This window comes from Ipomoea nil, unplaced genomic scaffold (assembly GCF_001879475.1).
Source record: "Ipomoea nil cultivar Tokyo-kokei standard unplaced genomic scaffold, Asagao_1.1 scaffold3147, whole genome shotgun sequence".
Classification (NCBI taxonomy): domain Eukaryota; kingdom Viridiplantae; phylum Streptophyta; class Magnoliopsida; order Solanales; family Convolvulaceae; genus Ipomoea; species Ipomoea nil.
In genome coordinates this window covers 1,235,356-1,256,102 of record NW_017619575.1, presented here as the reverse complement: position 1 = coordinate 1,256,102, position 20,747 = coordinate 1,235,356, and the positions used below count along the sequence as shown (strand labels likewise).

Here is a 20,747-nt window from a genome sequence, read left to right as displayed (position 1 = left end):
AGGAAAAGTTGATGACTTTGGTAAGGAAGATAATCCAGGATTATGATAATTTCGCTATAGTTAAGGGATCAAATTGGCGCCTAAAAAATGATGGACAGGAGGTGGAAATTCAGACAGAAACACACTGCATATGTCAATGAATGGTTAAAGAATTCACACAAAAAATCAGCCTAATGATCTGGTAAAATTATTTACATCAACCGGCAAAATCAGCCAATTACCAAAATCCACAAGGAGAAAAGCCATTAACCAAACAAGCATATATATATGCACCATGGCTTTCAATTCACTTCCGGAATGCTGTGCAAACGGGGCCGCCATGATCGTTGGCGCAGCATTTCCGAACCACCACGATTACCGGCGGCGTCGACCAACAATCCTGCCAAGACTTGGTCCACCGCCACAACGTGCGCTGCCGTCGTCTCCCCTTTTCCCAGCAGCTGCTCCAGCTGCTTCTTTGAGATCACGATCTTCAACTCTCCACTCGAAGGGGAAGAAGAAGACGGCGGAGATGAGGAGAAGGATGCACTGCTTTTATCACACAACAAACTCTCCCTCTCTGCAACTATCTTCTCCGGCGATACCCATTCCCACTCATCCCTGTCATCCTCCGCCCACACCATTGACGGTGATTGACGCTTAAGACAATTCCCCATCGTCCCAAATCACAACCTAAGCTAGCTAGCTACCTACTAACAGGCCGGCCGGAAACTAATGTATTCTATACAGAAAGCTTTGATGCATGAAAACTATATATACGCTGCTACCTTAGTAGAGATAGAAAATGAGAGGTAGGAATGGCATGGCACCTCCATATTTATACTTTCTTCAAGCCCCTTTTTTTTTTTTTAGTCATTGGAAAAATTCACAGTCATTACAAAGATCTGTATTGAATAAATCCTGTCTTGTAACTTTCTTCATAAAGAACTATAAAGAACATAAATTTATTTAAGTTGTCAATAGTTAATCGATTCAAACTATGTTCAATTATATCAAAATCAACAATTGATCAATTTAACTAGGATTGTCTGAATTTTTCTTTGATAGGAGAAGGTGGTGGGAAGGCTGTCAGAAAAAGATAAATATTTTAAAATTACAAACGACACTTTCTAGTTTCTAGTAGTTGACCAGAATTTGCAGTATGTGTCGCACTGTGATAGGCGGCAGCGTGGCTAGCTGCCAAGCTTTGGCCCCTTCGCCGTTACGGCTTGCTATGTTTGACTTTGAAACAATGAGAAATCTAGAAGTCGATCGATCTGACGCCGTCAAAACAGAATCGAAGACTACAACTACGTTCATACCTTGTCATTTTGCATGGATTTCACGTAGATAAACGGATGATGATGAATTATTATTACAGACTTTTCAACGTTCATTCAAATTTTCTTTTTAAAGAATTATTATTACCAAGCCATATTTGGTTCCTTAGCCGGCTTAGCTCAGTCAGCCGCCGACCAACGGCGAATTTTATATTTTTCGGTGATGTGGAAGGAATATTATAGATCAGAGATGGGAAGAGACAACATTTGTAGAGATGATTAATTAGTGGTCTAACATGGCATCCTCGTATGAACACATATATGTAAATGGAATCGAAGACAAAATACTTCACTTACCCTTACCGCATGGATTGACTTAAGTTCTTAATTTAATTCCATCATTTCTTGGAGTTATATCTAATGGAATAATAACTGATTAGTTTAAGGGAAATTGACTGAAATGGACATTGGGAAGTGATTGTGGACAATAATGGGAGGTCAAATTTTTTTTTGACAAGAATAGGAAAAACGAGTTTGGGAAATGCGGTTGTGGTTAAAACCGCATTTCCCAAACTCGTTTGGGTCGCAGTCATACTCTACGGACAGCCGCATTTGGGAAATGCGGTTGTCGTATAATATAGGACAGCCGCATTTCCCAAATGTGGTTGTCGTATACACATAGCCGCATTTGAGAAATGCGGCTTTCGTATATCATACGATAGCCGCATTTCCCAAATGCAGAACACCGCCGGCCATCGGAGAGGAGCAGACGAGCAATGATGAAGGAAGACACACGGAATCGTAAAAGGAAGAGAGGGAAGCGCCTCCAAAAACCCGCCGCCTCTCCGCCTCCTAGCGGAGATAATGTTTCTTTTGCTAAGCACAAATCCGGCGATTCATCCTCGGTTTCTGCCTTGCAGAGCAAAACCATCTCATGATTTCATTCTCTCAATTTTGCATGAACTCTTTTAAGTTTTTAAGTTGAATTTTATGATATTATGGAGTATTTCACTATCTAACAAACTTGAGTTTCAGATGCGAATCTTTTGGTGACTGCACCACTTGGACTACTTTCAAGCACAATTTTACTGCCACTTTTGCCTACTTTCTCCAAACTGGCAAAGGTGCTCATGTGATGCATTTTCCAATTGTAATTCGGTTATGCAATGATAGCTTATTATATTTTATATTTTTTCCCTGTCAGAGTGCATCCTGGACAGACCTCACCGAAAAGCTAAAAAGTGCTATTCTGCTATGCATGGTAGGTCTTTCACTGGGAAATAAGTAGTAGACCCTTTCTGGCTCCCTGGTTTCCTTATGTATACAACTGCCTGAATTCTGAACCGCATTAGGCACAATCAGCATTCTGAAATACGCAATATTTATCATTTTATGTTTTTGGTGTAAACTTTTGCAGGAGTATTCCATTATGCTGAACTTATGTATCCTGCTTTGCTTCTAAGCATTTGTTGCCTTGTCTCAAGCCTTACTACTTCCATCACTCATGATTTATTGGTCCAAATGTTGACCTCAATCTGCAGGAAGAGGTTTGCCCCTCATCAATTTTCCAGCAAAGTCCTTTTAACTTTTAAGATGTGTTAAGCATTTCAAGATATGCAATTTCTTTTAACCTGGGGATCTTGACTGTCTTTTTCAGGTTAGGTAGGGTGGCAGAAGCTTTCTCCATTTGTTTGGCCAGTGCTACTGGAATCATCAGCTTCTTTGTTCCAGTTATATTGCTTTATTTTTCAGGATTTAAGATGCCTGGTTTATCAGGGCTGCTGGGTTGGTTAACCAATAAGCCAGAAACTGTTGCTTAATTCTTGCAATATGCCAAAAACAGAAAGCTCTGGATTTTCATGGGGGTGTTTGGTAAGTAGTTGTTAGCTGGTTGGGTTAGTGGGTTTGAGTAGTTGATAGCGTTAGCTGATTTTTGAAAAAATGTTTGGTAAATTGGCTGATAGCAACCGATTACATGGAAAATGACTCATATTGTTTAGTAATGTTGGGTAAAATTGGCTGATAGCATTGAAACAACTTCAGTATGGTTTACCAATTCACCATATCCAGGGGCTTAAATGTAAACCAAAGAGATTTTCTCTCAACAATATAACAAAATACAGAATATAGATGCTATAAAAATATTACTAAAATGTTTCAAGACTCTCATATCTCAAAAAAGTATCGACGCCAAGAAAACTCTACATGACTGATACTGCAAACTTGGACAACTTAAGGACGCTTGTATATGCAAGGCTTGAGCTCAGGCCAATCAATTTCCCTTCCCCGCAACTTTTGCTTATCCTGCAATCAAAAGGAACCAACCACAACTAAATACAGGCACTCACTTCACAAAGAAACAAATCAATAATTTACGAGTAAATCTTATCACCTTTTTCTTAAAGTAGAGGAGTACAAACATCTTATTGGAGAAATCCTGCACACCAAACATAGTACTCAGAAGTGATTTGTAGATTACCATTTATAATGAGAACAACAATCTGGAGAAAACATATATACCTTCAGTACAAACATATACCAAACACCATGTTTTGGATTTATTTACGGAGATTGGACATAGAAAGCAAACTTACCACACTAAACAACTGCGGATCTTGTTTGAAATAGTTCAGCGCCTCGTCTCCACTGAATTAAAGGGACACAAAACAAAATTTTCATAAGATAATTTCAGCACAAGGCTTAACTTTCATGCTAGGCTGTTACATAAACAAGAAGCTATTCGTTAAAATAGCCTAGAAACAGGAGATAAACCGTTACGTATTAGGTTCAGTCATCGCCTCATCAAAAGCAGGAAACTTACGAGCATGTGTAAAGCTTCTCATTAATCATACGGAAGTGTCCCCCTGACAATCTCGCCTTCATCTGCATAATCACGCCAATAATTACCAATTCCTCATATTATCGAAAGATAGATGGAGGGAGGATGGAACCTTATCGATAAATGATGAAGTTTTGTTGGGTTTAGAGATGGTTTTGCTCTGCAAGGCAGAAACCGAGGATGAATCGCCGGATTTGTGCTTAACAAAAGAAGCATTATCTCCGCTAGGAGGCGGAGAGGCGGCGGGTTTTTGGCGGCGCTTCCCTCTCTTCCTTTTACGATTCCGTGTGTCTTCCTTCATCATTGCTCGTCTGCTCCTCTCCGATGGCCAGCGGTGTTCTAATAGCATAGCCGCATTTGGGAAATGCTATGATATACGAAAGCCGCATTTCTCAAATGCGGCTATGTGTATACGACAACCGCATTTGGGAAATGCGGCTGTCGTATATTATACGACAACCGCATTTCCCAAATGCGATTGTCCGTAGAGTATGACTGCGACCCAAACGAGTTTGGGAAATGCGGTTTTGACCACAACCGCATTTCCCAAACTCGTTTTTCCTATTCTTGTCAAAAAAAATTTGACCTCCCATTATTGTCCACAATCACTTCCCAATGCCCATTTCAGTCAATTTCCCTTAGTTTAAACGTTGATCATTTGTTACGGATGAGGCATTATCTTCTCCCAAAAGGTTGAAATATTCTCAATCCCAATTGTTCCATATAGCAGTTGGGAGGAACGAATAAGGCATTATCCTCTCTCACAAAGTTGAATTGAATGGTCCTGCAAAGCATTTGAGAGGGTGTAAATCAGCATGTGCACAAGGGGTTGGCTAACTTTGGCATAATTCCTACACTGTCGTCGCCAAAGTTCAAACCCTAGTCTCTTTTTTAAATACGATCTACTGAATCATTGAACTAAGTCAATGCGTGCACGAATGAGACATTATCAATTATACAAGTCATATTGTTTAATTTATTTGATATGAAATTGATAATTTTACAACATTTAATTTAAACTTTTCAATATATGAAAATAACGACTTAACAAAACAAAAAATTATCTTTTTTTTCGAACCGTTTACATTTTTCTGCAACTTTACAACATAGACAAACTTTTTTTTTTTTCAACCGTTAACAACTTATTATCTCTCTATCGTACAAATCATTTACTACAAGAGAAATAATCAATCAAGTCTCCTTCTTCTATTGACAATCTTACTATAGTATAACTCCTACACTAATACATTACACAATGTTTTTTGTAACTCAAACCAAAATGTTCAATACAATAATAAAATACGAATATTTAGTTAGTTTTACTTATTAATCTAAAAAGGTTCAAAATATTTCCTTTCAAATTTTTGCATAAAAATTATTGTGTCTAATTGTTTACTCTGTACTTCTTATTTTCTCTCATATGTTCAATCATATTGTTGATTGTGTTGGTATAAAATCATGAACAATTATCATTATATATAATAAGCATAAGTTTTTTTTTTTTTCCCATTACTAGTATTTGCGCCCGTGCGTTGCACGGAATGAATTTGTTATAAAATTTTAAAAATATTTATATCGATATACAATTTGTATAAATTATAAAATCGAATATTATATAATATAATTGAAGAATTGAGTTGCACCGATTATGTTTTCTGATGTTATCAATGCTTGAATTCGTATAAATAATTGCCCAATTAATAGCTAACGTGTAGATATACGCATTCGGTGTTACAACTTTAGAGATTTTATATATCAGTGTTTATAATTTGTATTAATTGGGCTAATTAGCTCGTTGTCTAGCAACTCAGTTATATAAATTATTTATACGGAAGATATATTTTCTATGTAGATTAGCTATATAGCAATTTCGTCATTTTCGTATATAAAAAAAAAAAAAAAACATAATATCAATGGCTTAAATTATACATTATTGAAAATCTCTTTATAGCTAGACGACATTGGTAGTAGTAACGGAATTTTATCCATCATCGTCTAAAGTTAAAACTATAAGACTATCATGATGGGTGACTCGAAAAAAAGTAACATACAATTAACCGTGATTAAAGACTGATTTTTTCAGTAATAACTCAAATATTATATATTGCAATTAAAGATATGGTTTTGCCCGTGAATTTGTTGTAATATACTAAGAATATCTGGATTGATATATAATTATTTAAATTAGAACATTAAATATTATATAGTGCAATTGAAGATATAGTTTGGATCATTTATATGTTTTGATGTTATCGTTGCTTGAATTTAAACAAATAATTGCTCAAATTAATAGCTAATGTGTAGATATACGCATGCAGTGTTGTAACTTTGAAGCTTTTATTTATCATTGTTTAGTATTTTTATAAATTAGGCAAACGTGCTCATTCTTTAGCAACTCAGTTATAGGAATGTTGCTTGAATTTAAACAAATAATTGCTCAAATTAATAGCTAATGTGTAGATATACGCATGCAGTGTTGTAACTTTGAAGCTTTTATTTATCATTGTTTAGTATTTTTATAAATTAGGCAAACGTGCTCATTCTTTAGCAACTCAGTTATAGAAATGAATTGCTATCCTAATTCATTTGTATGAAAAATATTTTTTTTTTGTCTAAATTGCTTTTAAAAAATTTTATTTTTTTGTGTGTAGATATATAGCAATTTTGTCATTAAAAAAAAACATAATATCACCAATTGTATTTACACATTATTAAAACCTCATATTGTAGACGACATTGGTAGTAGCAACATAATTTTGTCCGTCATCGTCTATAGCTAACATCTTCAGTCCATTAGAATGGGTGACTCGAGTGAAAATATATCATCGTAAAATATCAGTCAATTAGTAATATTATATTCATTTTCAACCAATTATTCTTTTTATTTTCCGTCAATTAATCAATTATAATATCATATGCAATGGTATTTTTACCTAATTTCAGTTTTATTTTTAATTTGTTATGTAGAATATTATTATTGAAATATTTCCGTTCCATTTTTAATTTACCTTTACTATTGTTTAAAATATGCCTTTACTATTGATGATGTAGAATATTATTATTGAAATATTATCTTTTTATTTTTAATTTACTTTTACTTGATGATGTAGAATATTATTATTGAAATATTTTCGTTCTATTTTTAGTTTCCGTTCTTTTATTTTAAATTTTGAAAGATTTATTGTGATATAATTGGTTCACATATTTCAATTATTTTTTTTTTTAATTATTATCAACAGAAATGATATTGTACTAATTAATTTATGATATTTATCAAATTGTATTTTTTTTAAATATAAGATTTACACATTTTATGAGGGGTTAAAAATTTAAAATAATTTTTTATTAGTATGAATTTTTATTTTAAAATATTTTATAGCAATCCAAACACTTCATTAGCCTCCCATAAAAAACTGATAAAAGAAAAGCCATTTCATTAAGGAAATTAAAATTAATTAAAGTAAATCAAATCATGCTATATTTATTTGTAACTGTATATTAATTTCATTTTGAAATCATTGGTTCACATATATAAATTTTTTTTTTAATTATTATAATTTATAAACAGAAATGATATTCTACTAATTAATTTATAATATTTATCAAATTGTAATTTTTAAAAATATAAGATTTACACATGTTATTGGGGGGGGGGGGGGAGGGGAGGGGGGTAAAAAATATTTTAATTTTTTTTTTATTAGTAAGTATTCAAAAAACAATAATAATTTCCAGCAACTCAAACACTCCCTTAGTCTCCCACAAAAAACTGATTAAGAAAATTCATATCATTAAGGGAATTAAAACTAATTAAAGTAAATCTAATCATGCTATATTTATTTGTAACTCTATATTAGTTTCATTTTGAAATTATTGGTTCATATATTTGAAATTATTTATTTTTTTCTTTAATTGTTATAAATATAAATGATATTGTACTAATTAATTTATGATATTTATGAAATTGTATTTTTTTTAAATGTAGTGTTTTACCCGTGTGTTGCACAGAATTTTTTTTTTTTGTTTTTTTTTGTTTTTATGAATTTAAAATTAAAATAAAAAATAAAAAAATGTTAAAATATACAATATAATAATATAGTTGGACTTTCATATATTTTGTCAAGTATCAATTTTCATAACATATAAAATTTAAATTTAAATTTTATATGGTTAATATAATCTCTAATCATGTACATATTTAGAAATATTTTTTTTTATTAGTAAGTATTCAAAAAATAATAATAATTTCCAGCAACTCAAACACTCCCTTAGTCTCCCACAAAAAACTGATTAAGAAAATTCATATCATTAAGGGAATTAAAACTAATTAAAGTAAATCTAATCATGCTATATTTATTTGTAACTCTATATTAGTTTCATTTTGAAATTATTGGTTCATATATTTGAAATTATTTATTTTTTTCTTTAATTGTTATAAATATAAATGATATTGTACTAATTAATTTATGATATTTATGAAATTGTATTTTTTTTTAAATGTAGTGTTTTACCCGTGTGTTGCACAGAATTTTTTTTTTTTTTGTTTTTTTTTTGTTTTTATGAATTTAAAATTAAAATAAAAAATAAAAAAAATGTTAAAATATACAATATAATAATATAGTTGGACTTTCATATATTTTGTCAAGTATCAATTTTCATAACATATAAAATTTAAATTTAAATTTTATATGGTTAATATAATCTCTAATCATGTACATATTTAGAAATATTTTTTTTTTATTAGTAAGTATTCAAAAAATAATAATAATTTCCAGCAACTCAAACACTCCCTTAGTCTCCCACAAAAAACTGATTAAGAAAATTCATATCATTAAGGGAATTAAAACTAATTAAAGTAAATCTAATCATGCTATATTTATTTGTAACTCTATATTAGTTTCATTTTGAAATTATTGGTTCATATATTTGAAATTATTTATTTTTTTCTTTAATTGTTATAAATATAAATGATATTGTACTAATTAATTTATGATATTTATGAAATTGTATTTTTTTTAAATGTAGTGTTTTACCCGTGTGTTGCACAGAATTTTTTTTTTGTTTTTTTTGTTTTTATGAATTTAAAATTAAAATAAAAAATAAAAAAATGTTAAAATATACAATATAATAATATAGTTGGACTTTCATATATTTTGTCAAGTATCAATTTTCATAACATATAAAATTTAAATTTAAATTTTATATGGTTAATATAATCTCTAATCATGTACATATTTAGATAAATTTATAGAAAAAATTCATATAATTAAGTTGATTTATTCCAAATTGTATTATATATATATTATTAATTCTAAAAATATGAATAATAATAACTAAGAGAATTGTACTTAGAAATCAATAAAAATGTAAATTCTAAATTTTGTATGAACAAATATAAACTCTAATCGGACGCATATCCTTATATGATTGTATAATACATTGTATATACACATAATATTTATTAATATGTATATAGGAAAATTATAATATAATTTCATTAATTTTAATTTATATTGATAGATTTATACTTAAAAATTATATTTAGAAATTTAAAAAGTGTATGTATGTATATTTAAAAAAATTATAAATATTCATGTTTTGTTAATTTTATAATTTCATTTCTTTAATTATATTTCATATTTTATTAATTATAATTTAATGAAATTGTCACAAATATTTCTACGGAAGAAATCTTATATTTCTCAAATTTCTTAATTATATTATTTATAATTATCAAATATTGTGGCAATTTCAATAATAATTTCATTAATTATATTAATTATAACATTTTTTCTCTTTCAATATTTAAATACATTACCATAATAATTACACAAAAGAAGGAAAGAAAAATTATGAGAATAATTACCTTTAATAAATTAGGAAATTATATTAAAAATAATCTCTATATATAATGCTAAGTATATTTATTTTGTGCCCAATAATATTATACATTAAGTATAAAAATATATATGTATATAAATTACCATAATAATTACCCCGAAAAAGGTGACAACATATAATTATTAGGCAATAATATTAATAATTAATTATTAAGGCAAGTATAATTGATTTTGTACTAATAATATTATACATCTATACACTTTTAATTCTATATTGATAAGCATAATCTGTGTATATACTTTAAGAAAATATTCATTATTAAAAAGGGAATATAATTTAAAAAGTAAATTATTAATTAGATTGCCTAATATAATTGTCCTACTAATTAATTCCATTCTACTATGTATAATAATTCATATATTTATTCATTATGAGTAATATTCATTTCCTTTTTCACTCATAGAAAGAGTTAATATTCATTTCCATTTCTTTTTCCTTCATAATTTTTTCCTAATATTTCATGTGGTGGTTACTAATTTTTTCGTAGGGAAAGCGGTGTTATATTTTCAATAAATTTTTAATATTAAATGTTTTTTTCATTTGGCCTGATTCCTGTGTCTATTAGTAACAAAATATTAATAATAGATTCTCGTGTGTAAAATTCATTTTTTTCTGTTCATATTCATTTCCTTTTTCCTTCATAAATAATTAATGTAATTATAATAATATAATTACTGATTATATTTTAAGTGAAATATGGATATATTCATTTCCTTTTTCATTCATAGAAAGAGTTAATATTTGTTTCCATTTCTTTTTCCTTCATAATTTTTCCTAATATTTCATTTGGTGATTACTATTTTTTTTTTGTAGGGAAAATTGTGTTATATTTCCAATAAATTTTTAATATTAAATCCTTTTTTCATTTGGCATGATTCTCATGCCTATTAGTAACATAATATTAATAATAGCTTTTCGTGTGTAAAATTCATTCCTATTTCTGGTCATAAAAACAATCTGGTATGTTTGTAATATTCATTTTCAATCACAAAAACAATTTGGTACGTGTTTAATAATCATTTCCTTTTTCCTTTACCCTAATTTTCTGTGTAGCAAATTAATTATTTACTTATTAAGCACATTTTTTTTAATCCGAGTCCATTTTTAATATTAATTTCTTTTTTCTTTTGGTCTGATTTCTGTGCCAAAAGCTGTGTTATATTTTAAGTGAAATATAAACATATTCATTCATTTTTCTTCATATTTCATTTCCTTTTGAATATATATATTTCTTTTTTTTTTCCTTCATAAAAAGAATTAATATTGATTTTTATTCATTTTTCTAATAATTGTCGATTAATTGGCCTGATTTCCATGTCGATTAGTAACATGATATTAATAACAGATTTCTTTGTGAAATATTCATTTCCTTTCTCGTTCATAAAAAGAATTAATATTCATTTCCACATAATTAAAAAGTAATATAATTATAAAAAATATAATTACTGATTATATTTCCAGTATACTATTAATATATTCATTTCATTTTTCCTTCATAAATAATTAATATAATTATAATAATTATAATCATATAATTGCTGATTATATTTTAAGTGAAATATAAATATATTCATTTCCCTTTTCACTCATAGAAAGAGTTAATATTCATTTCCATTTCTTTTTCCCTTATAATTTTTTCTAATATTTCACGTGGTGGTTACTAATTTTTTCGTAGGGAAAACGGTGTTATATTTTCAATAAATTTTTAATATTAAATATTTTTTTTTTCATTTGGCCTAATTCCCGTGTCTATTAGTATAATAGAATATTAATAATAGATTTTCGTGTCTAAATTTTATTTTTTTCCTTTCATATTCATTTCCTTTTTTCTTCATAAATAATTAATATAATTACTGATTATATTTTAAGTGAAATATGGATATATTCATTTCTTTTTTTCATTCATAGAAAGAGTTAATATTTGTTTTCATTTCTTTTTTCTTCATAATTTTTTCCTAATATTTCATTTGGTGGTTACTAATTTTTTCGTAGGGAAAACTGTGTTATATTTCCAATAAATTTTTAATATTAAATCCTTTTTTCATTTGACATGATTCCCATGCCTATTAGTATAACAGAATATTAATAATAGATTCTCATGTGTAAAATTCATTTTTATTTCTGGTCATAAAAACAATCTGGTACGTTTGTAATATTCATTTTCAATCATAAAAACAATCTGGTACAATGTTTAATAATTATTTTTTTTTACCCTAATTTTCTGTCTAGCAAATTAGTTATTTACTTATTAAGCACATTTTTTTAATTCGAGTCCATTTTTAATATTAATTTCGTTTTTCTTTTAATCTGATTTCTGTGTCAATTAGTAACAGAATATTAATAACAAATTTCATTATTACAATTAATTCTTTAGTTTTTTTTGAATTAGAATAATGATAATTGTAATTATATTAATTAATTAATTGTATGGATTTTTTTTGCAATGAGATTAAGATCCACCAATGTACCCAGATGTGTTCTCCTGCCTCAAAGCCTATACACATGTTGCATCTTAAATGCACGTAGATATAGACATTCAATTTATTTATTTATTTATTTATTTTTTTTAGAATGCTAATCGATTCACTGATAGTTGAAGGTAGATAACAATACTTATAATATGAAATTAAACCTTTTAGAAGAATAATATGAAATTAAACTCAAATCCAAGTTACTTTACATCTATTAATCCCTAATTGAGATTATATAAAAACGAAACATAGATTTAAATGATTTCATCTAAGAGCTTGTAAATATGGTGACTGCTTTAGTGTTTTTAGAGAGACAACGTGCTTTACCAATTCGCCAGGAAGAACCAATCTCATGCCGGTCTGGATCTCGCGGGAAGTGATTATCGGCTTCTTGTTGTAGTGGGCCAAGCGAGTCACCTCTTGGGCGAGCTTCAAGAAGATATCGTTGATGAAGCTATTCATGATGTCCAAACTGCAAAACATATTGAAGTACGTGAGAATATAGTTTGAAAAATGTAGAAAATTCATACAAAAAGAAAGCAGAAAGATGAGTCTGAGATTCTTTGATTGAAGAAGCTCTTGTATTTATATGTAGAAAATACTAATTCAAAAGGAAAGTATAATAATTTATTTATTTATTTAAGGGAAAGTATAATCATTTATTTATTTAAGGTAATAACATTATTATTATTATTATTATTATTATTATTATTATTATTTATTTATTTATTTATTTATTTATTTATTTAATTTTCATTTGACATTTACTTACCAAATAAGTTTTACTACAAAAGTTTTGGGGGGGGGGGGGGGGAATTTGCTAGGAGGATTTTACTTTTATATATATATAGATAGATTTTCATTTGACATTTACTTACCAAATAAGTTTTACTACAAAAGTTTTGGGGGGAAAATTTGCTAGGAGGATTTTACTTTTATATATATATATATATAGATATATAGATTTGTATAATCCACGTTGGTTAAGGTTATTACAAAGATTTCCAAAAATGTTTTCAAGATTAATCTATACAAACACATACCAAATAATGATGAATTATACTTTGTACAATGATTCATATTGTAGAAATATGGATAAGTGATAAATGTTTAATTTTTATATACTAAAGTGTCATTTTAGTAATATCTATTAATTGGATGGTTCATATTATTTTAATTTTAGTATTTTTTGCTGATAGTTGACATTTGGTCTAGCTCTGATACAAAATTGAAGCATGTGCTCCATCTCAACTAAAAGCCTAAGCTGATAGTTGAATTGCACATTAATGGCTGTATGCTCAACAATTATATCATTTACTTTTCTTAAATAACCCCACATTCTGTCCGTGCAAACTTTAGTAACGGAACATTTAATTAATTATTTATTATTCTTAATTTACTCATTGATTTCTAGTCCCCACACATAAGAATAAGCACGAATAATATTTTTTTGTTTGAACAAGTTAACAATAATATTAATTCCTTTACTCATTTGCTTTAGCTAGGTTTACACATTGGGGGTTGGTTATTAGTCCGCACAAAACACATGTAAATACAAACATTGAACATTAATTCAGTCATGTAATGCATGTGTAAAATTAGTATTAAAAATAAACATGTATTATATATGTCAGTGATACACCTTATTACAATGCAGACCATTAATCTTAATGAATCCATAATATATTGACAATCATTATATCATGCATCATGGCACAATGCATTGTGCCTTCTAAAAATTTTTTCGTTTCTTCGTATGTATAAAATTGTATAGTAAAATACACATAAACTCCTAACATAATATATAATAAACATAAACTTTTAACATAATACACATAGAATCTTACACATAATACACATGAACTCTTAATATAATATACAAACAAAAAAAATTATAATGAGATTAGATGGATAGAACGATATTCATCGCGCCAATTTCCCAAACTTATAAAAAATGATGTAATTTTGAGTCGGAAGTCATTGTGCGCCCTACGATATAATTTGCCTATATTAATTGCCAAATAATTGTGAATTTTTGATGGGACGAATGGGCTAAGGCCCAAAAATTAGGTGAAATCGGGTGACCCATAGCTTCATGCGGTTTCTCTGAGTTGTCGTCAATTACAGAAATATATTTCCGACCAGCCGGTGTTTCACTATTTCAGATTCTCCGTCTCCCTATGTTCGTCGGCGACACCGCCTTAGGTAACTTTTTTGTGTTCATATGAATGGTATGGTTTTAGCAGCTAGCTGGCATGGTTAAAATCGGTATTTCATATTGCGGTCGGAGGCGAACCTTACCTGGCAGCTGCTCCCACTGCCCAAAATTATTCAGCCTAAAACGACGTTGTTTTGGGTTGTTATATATATATATATATAATTTTTTTATATTTATTTTTAAATTCATTTGCTTGCTGTGGACTTGCGTGAGACGCCACCAGTCCACCACCGTTCTTCTCTTCTCTTCCGTCTGCGGTCTCTCTCAGCCTCTCACCTTTCGTCTCTGCCGGACTTCTCGTCGCTCTCTGCCTCCCGTCGCCGTCTGCCCTCAGCCTCTTCAGCGCCACCGCCCACCACTCCGTTGCCTCGCAAAGTCGCAACTGCCAGCCGCCAGGTAAGGTTCAACTCCGTGTCTCCGTTCTCCGTCCTTCTCAGTTCTCACCCTTTGTTTGTTTAATTTGCTTTAATTTGCTGGTTTAATTTATGTTCAAATGTTCAATTCTTGCCCTAAATCCTAATTTGATTTATGTTTGCCATAAATCCTAATTTGATTTATGTTTGCCCTAAATTGAATTTAGGCATAATCTGATAATTTTTGATTTAGCTATTCTCAAATGAGGAAATTTTTGATAATGGAAGATGAATTAGAGATTTAGAGGGAGGATTCGTTATTCATTTAGTTGCTGAAGCAACAAATGTTCCCTGGTTTTCAGAAGGGGAATATAATGGTTGATTATACATGATGATGATTCTTGTCATATGTAAACAGTATGTCTGTATTATTCTGTGAGGAATGAGGAAATTTTTGATAATTTCTAATTGGCATAATCTGAATAATTTTGGGGGAATTGGGGCTAAATAAATTTTGCTTTAATTTGAAATCCTAATTTGTTCAAATGAGGCATAATCTGAAAATGAGTAATTGGCATAATCTGTTGTTCAAATCCTAATTTGTTCAAATGAGGAATGAGGAAGCAATCTGAATATTGCTACTGTATAATATGAATATCTCAATTATAATTGGCATAATCTGAATATTGCTATTGTATTATTCTGTGATTTCTTAATTCTGCAAATTATGTTGGTTGTCAAATAGTCATGAATAATGAATTATATGTTAATATGTAATTCGTTTGTTGGAAATTTGGTTCAGTTATGAAATTTTTTTTAAAAAGAAAATCAACTTTTTTGAGAATTCATCTAGTCAGGGTAGTCGCGAGTGTCAAGTGCAAGGCCTCGTATTGAATTTAACATAGATGAACTTGAAGTTGATCCGGTTAAAAGGAAAAGTATTTATGAGTATCATATCAATAATAGAGATATTGTGCGACGAAGATATCTACATTATAATGTATTTTGTATTTCAACTATCTTATCTGTATTTGAACATTTTTGAATTTATTTTCCCTGTGCTTCTTTGCCCCCCGAAGAAAAATCCTGGGTCCGCCACTGATTGCGGTAATCTTTTTAGAACTTGGAAAACCGTAACTCGAAATGCTCTAGTGGAACTTCGTAAATGAGAAAGTTGAAGTTCATCATTTATGTTTTCCGATGTAATTTTGATGCTATTATTGTTGTGTATTGTTATCCTTATTACCATTTAATTCTCGTTAGATATTGCTAAAGTCTAGAATGAATTCCCGAAAAAGCTGAATTTTCTTCTATTATATTGCAGGAGTATAGTATCTTCATCGTATTCCATGTCAAAATCCTCGCAACAAGAAACATGTATTATCTTGTCTCGTCAGGGCGTCGTGTTATTTCTCAGATTGCCGTTGCAAACTATTTTAAGTGTTTTTCTACTTTGTCTTCTCTTTCCTCCTTGGATTCTTCCCAGTTTGGGGGTTCCTTTGGGGAAGAAAATGTTGGGTTGAGAGCAAATTCTGATATTGCCATTTTACTTGCTAGAATTTCTCCTGGGAGCAGTGAGGATGAAGTTTTCCAGTCTCTTTTATCTGATCCAGCTTGTGATTCTATGCAGCTTAATCACAACCTTGTTGGCAGGTTGCTTCATTGTTTTAAAGATGATTGGAAGTTGGCACTGGGTGCTTTTAGATGGGCAGAATCACGCCCGGGCTATAAGCCTTTACCTGAATTCTATGATAAATTGGTGGACATACTAGGGAAAATGAAGAAGATGGATAAGATGTGTGCATTGGTAGAGGAAATGCGTGAAAACCATATTATCACTCTCAGTACTATAGGAAAAGTTATGAGAAGGTTTGCAGGTGCAGGAGATTGGAAAGGAGCAGTGAGAATATTTGATGAGTTAGGAGACTATGGTTTTGTAAAGAACACCGAATCCATGAATTTGTTACTTGACACTCTTTGCAAAGAAAATAGAGTTCAACAGGCACGGGAAATCTTCTTGGAGCTTAAGTCACATATTCCTCCAAATGCAAACACATTTAACATTTTCATTCATGGCTGGTGCAAAGCTAACAGTGTAGATGAAGCACATTGGACGATTCAGGAGATGAGAGGACATGGATTTCGCCCTTGTGTTATCAGCTACTCAACTATCATCCAATCCCATTGTAATCAATCTGACTTCAACAAAGTTTATGAGCTTCTTGATGAAATGCAAGCTCAGGGGTGCCAGCCAAATGTTGTAACCTTCACCACTATTATGTGTTCATTGGCAAAGTCTGAGAAGTTTGAGGAAGCGCTGCAGATTTATGATAAGATGAAATTGGTTGGTTGTAAACCTGATACAGTTTTCTATAATGCCCTGATTCATACATTAGGCAGGGTTCACCAACTAAAAGAGGCTGAATATGTATTCAAAGTTGGAATGGAGATAAATGGCGTCAAACCAAACACTTCAAGTTACAATTCCATGATTGCAATGTTTTGCCATCACAGACAAGAACAAGCAGCTTTAGAATATCTGTCAGAAATGGAAAATTCACCATATTGTAAACCTGATGTCCAGTCATACAGTCCTCTGCTGAAGTTGTGCTTTAGAGATGGGAAGACTGATAATTTATTGCCTAAGTTATTGGATAGTATGGTTAATAAGCATCATTTAAGTCTAGATCTAGCAACATACTCACTTTTGATCCATGGATTATGCAGATCAAATAAATGTGAATGGGCTTATAAAATTTGTGAGGAGATGATAGCTAAAGAGATTATACCTAGATATAAAACCTACAGTCTTCTTTTGGAGGAAATCAAACAGAAGAATATGTTTGATGCTGCCAAGAGGATTGAAGAATTAATGAAGAAAATGAAATCCTCTTGAACAAGTCGGTATTTCTAGGGAGACTACCTCACCACACACATAAATGAATGGGTTGGTCTTCTTCAGCTGTGTAACTCCCTTTATTGGAAGGTACTAAAGGGAATTATTGGCCTTTATAGGCCATATTTACAAGGACGAAGAATTTGTGTGTCACATGTAGTGTGTCATATCACTATTGACAGGATGAAGTTTCCACTTCACTGGCTTGTTCTGTGGATTTCGATTTTGGCACTTCTTTTGTTATATTTCGTGGGAACCAGAGCAGAGTTGTGGTGCAGCGTAATATTAAAGATCATGTTATTGGGCACAGTAATTGCATGGGCTTCCACAAAGGAAGTCTAACAGATTTAGCAGATGAATGGGTATTTGGAAATTTGATTGCAGGTTTCTTTCATTTTACGATGATTTTTTCCTGTATAAATTTCACATTTATTTCCAAATTTGGTAATGCTGTCAGATCATGATACATAATGACGAGCTATGGTTCTACTTGGTATTGAATTGTTAAATTCTTGAGTTGAAAATGTTAACTTGGACTTTAAACTTGTCTGCTCTTTTCATCCTCAAAACAAAGAAGTAGCAGATTTCTTGAAATATAGATTATATTTTTCAGCTGCTGCAGATATTACTTTTTTTTTTTTTTTTTTGCCAATCTACTAACTTGTCAAGTTGTCCTTCAGCATAAAGCTTACAATATTTTCAGCTCAATGTGGGGTTAAATACAGTAATATTCTGTGGTGTTTAGTTTTATTAGTATTTAGTAATGTTTAGCACTATTGGAGATGCAGCAGCCCATGTGACTGTAGGACATCCCATAGACTGCATTAAGTGTAAGCTCAGAATTAGATCTCATGATCCCATAAAGCTTTTATTAAGACAATTAGACAATATAATAAAACCAAGATAAACTAAACCACTCCAGTTTCTTGTGAATGCATAGACTAGATTGCTTGTGGGTCACCAGAATAGCATTGTGCTTCATTCTTGATTTTTTCAATGACATTGTGACTGCTAATAAATTCTTACCCGTAGGACTGTTAGGCGTAATCCATAGTTATTGTGTGCTATTTGAAATTCAACACTGCTGACCAAGCTTTCACACTCTTGAGTATCCCCTGCTAATATGACTCAAATTTTGTATATTCAACTAAATGTGAAAAGACTATTCTCTTTATTCTATTTATTAAGGGTTTCTTTGATAGCATACTTCTTGTCTTCTTGTTAGCTTAGAGGGCCCAAACTCGAAATTGGAAGAAGGGATTGCCGGAAGAGCAGAGTAGATATTCTTGAGCATTTCGTCTCAGACCACAATGAAATCATGTGTTGTTCTTGAGAGGTTTTCCAGCACTGGGATTAACACCCCTGGAATTGTTGCCTTGGTAGGTATACCATACTGTTTGCTTACCTATGTCCAATCTTAATTCTTAAGTAGAGCTAATTAATTTATTGTTGTTTTTTTTTTTTTTTTTTTTTGAAAACAGTGATATAGCAGCAATATTCTTACCACTGTGAGACTAATTTAGATACGACCTTAGTAGAATTTGACTTTTACTCGAGGAAATGTTTTGCTCAAAACTCTTTAACATGACGCACATATACAAAAGTCAACCCTCCGATCTTACAATTATATTAGTAATCTGTTCACTAGTTGTTCCAAATTGCAAACGGATACTTGACCTTTACTTCCTCATCTAACCTCTCAGTATAAGGAAATGTCTTTTTCAAGAATTTGGGGACTTATTTAGTATCATTTGGTCTTTTACAGGAGCTGATCCACAGATTATACCTGATCATATTTCACACATGCTCAAGAAATGCCCAGATTCACTCCCTGAACCTACAGGCTGAGCAGAAGTTTTTCAAATGTCTATTGCTTCGCTCATAAAGACCGAACTGATTTTATTTTCTTTGATTTACGGGGAGAAGTTCGTAGTCACTATCCGAAAGTCTTTCCCTGAATAAGAAGTAGTTGGTACATAAAATTAATTGTTATCAACTACAGTAAATACGTAGCATTGAATATTCGAGGACTGAATCAAAAGTATGTAAATGTTAAAGCTTTTGGGCAAAAAAAATTAAAGTTCACTACACGAACCACAAAAGACGGAGGAAAAAGAAGCTGGAACTTGGACGGGATCCCGGACTCACGTGCCATGCGTGTGACATGAATATGCAATAGACAAAGCGTGAAACCAAGGCAAATCATGGACTTTGATGTCCTCACCCAGTTGCTAATACAATATTTTTCCAATAAATGAATAAATAATCAGCGTAAGACAAGCCTCCAACCGTTACCTCTGTTTTGAGTTTTCACACTAAATTTGTTGTTTGTCCTTTTTTTTTTTTTTTTTCAGAAAAATGAAATAAAATAATTACAGTACTAATATTTAATTTTAAAATGTGACAACATTTTAAACTATATATCAAGAAATGTTGATAACTGTTTTAGAAAATAAAGAATATGACAGAAAAAATACGTTTCAGAATCATAATTGGATTGTCTTTATAACTGCACCTAACATATATGAATAATAATTTTCAGTCTATTATTTTTGTTTATTGAAAAAAAAATTTGACTGTTTAGAAAATAAAAATTTATGACTTCGATGTTTGTTGTTATGAATGAAGATTTATTTATTATTTCTTTTAGTACCACTGACTCAAATACTGCCCTCATTGGGGCTCAACCACTCCATGTTACTAGATCACAAAGTGGATTGGAAAAAAAAATTATACTGCGTTATTAATTAATCATATTAAGAAGATAGAAACTTGTATTATACGATTGAGATTGATTAGGTTGAAGGATTAAG

At 30.4% G+C, this 20,747-nt stretch overlaps 3 protein-coding genes across 4 annotated transcripts; 1 reads left to right on the top strand and 2 right to left on the bottom strand.

Annotated features, from left to right (window-relative positions):
• Positions 1-281: 281 nt before the first annotated feature.
• Positions 282-656, bottom strand: LOC109167062. The gene has a single exon (XM_019315966.1). It carries the CDS (start codon positions 654-656, stop codon positions 282-284), a length of 375 nt encoding a protein of 124 aa, XP_019171511.1.
• A 3,150-nt stretch (positions 657-3,806) lies between these two features.
• Positions 3,807-4,418, bottom strand: LOC109167132 (ribosomal RNA-processing protein 8-like). The gene is made up of 3 exons (XM_019316066.1): positions 4,211-4,418; positions 4,081-4,142; positions 3,807-3,905 (listed from the first exon to the last, which is right to left on the bottom strand). Exons 1-3 carry the CDS (start codon positions 4,400-4,402, stop codon positions 3,818-3,820), a joined length of 342 nt encoding a protein of 113 aa, XP_019171611.1. The 5' UTR covers positions 4,403-4,418; the 3' UTR covers positions 3,807-3,817.
• Positions 4,419-14,523: 10,105 nt separating this feature from the next.
• Positions 14,524-20,022, top strand: LOC109167209 (pentatricopeptide repeat-containing protein At3g04130, mitochondrial). Of its 2 annotated transcripts, none has more exons than XM_019316174.1 (4): positions 14,524-14,672; positions 16,363-18,318; positions 19,160-19,313; positions 19,700-20,022. In XM_019316174.1, exon 2 carries the CDS (start codon positions 16,414-16,416, stop codon positions 17,932-17,934), a length of 1,521 nt encoding a protein of 506 aa, XP_019171719.1. In that variant the 5' UTR covers positions 14,524-14,672; positions 16,363-16,413; the 3' UTR covers positions 17,935-18,318; positions 19,160-19,313; positions 19,700-20,022. The 2 variants fall into 2 exon arrangements, with proteins under 2 accessions (XP_019171719.1, XP_019171720.1); XM_019316175.1 differs by lacking the exon at positions 14,524-14,672 and adding an exon at positions 14,871-15,081.
• Positions 20,023-20,747: the final 725 nt, after the last annotated feature.

What these genes read in the sequence shown, in the direction of transcription:
- LOC109167062 (XM_019315966.1), bottom strand. Translation starts at nt 656, where the DNA reads ATGGGGAATTGTCTTAAGCGTCAATCACCGTCAATGGTGTGGGCGGAG.
- LOC109167132 (XM_019316066.1), bottom strand. Translation starts at nt 4,402, where the DNA reads ATGATGAAGGAAGACACACGGAATCGTAAAAGGAAGAGAGGGAAGCGC. An exon ending in CTTCATCATTTATCGATAAG is followed by an intron (nt 4,143 to 4,210) that starts GTTCCATCCTCC and finishes GTGATTATGCAG; the next exon opens with ATGAAGGCGAGATTGTCAGG. An exon ending in GAGAAGCTTTACACATGCTC is followed by an intron (nt 3,906 to 4,080) that starts GTAAGTTTCCTG and finishes CCTTTAATTCAG; the next exon opens with TGGAGACGAGGCGCTGAACT.
- LOC109167209 (XM_019316174.1), top strand. Translation starts at nt 16,414, where the DNA reads ATGTATTATCTTGTCTCGTCAGGGCGTCGTGTTATTTCTCAGATTGCC.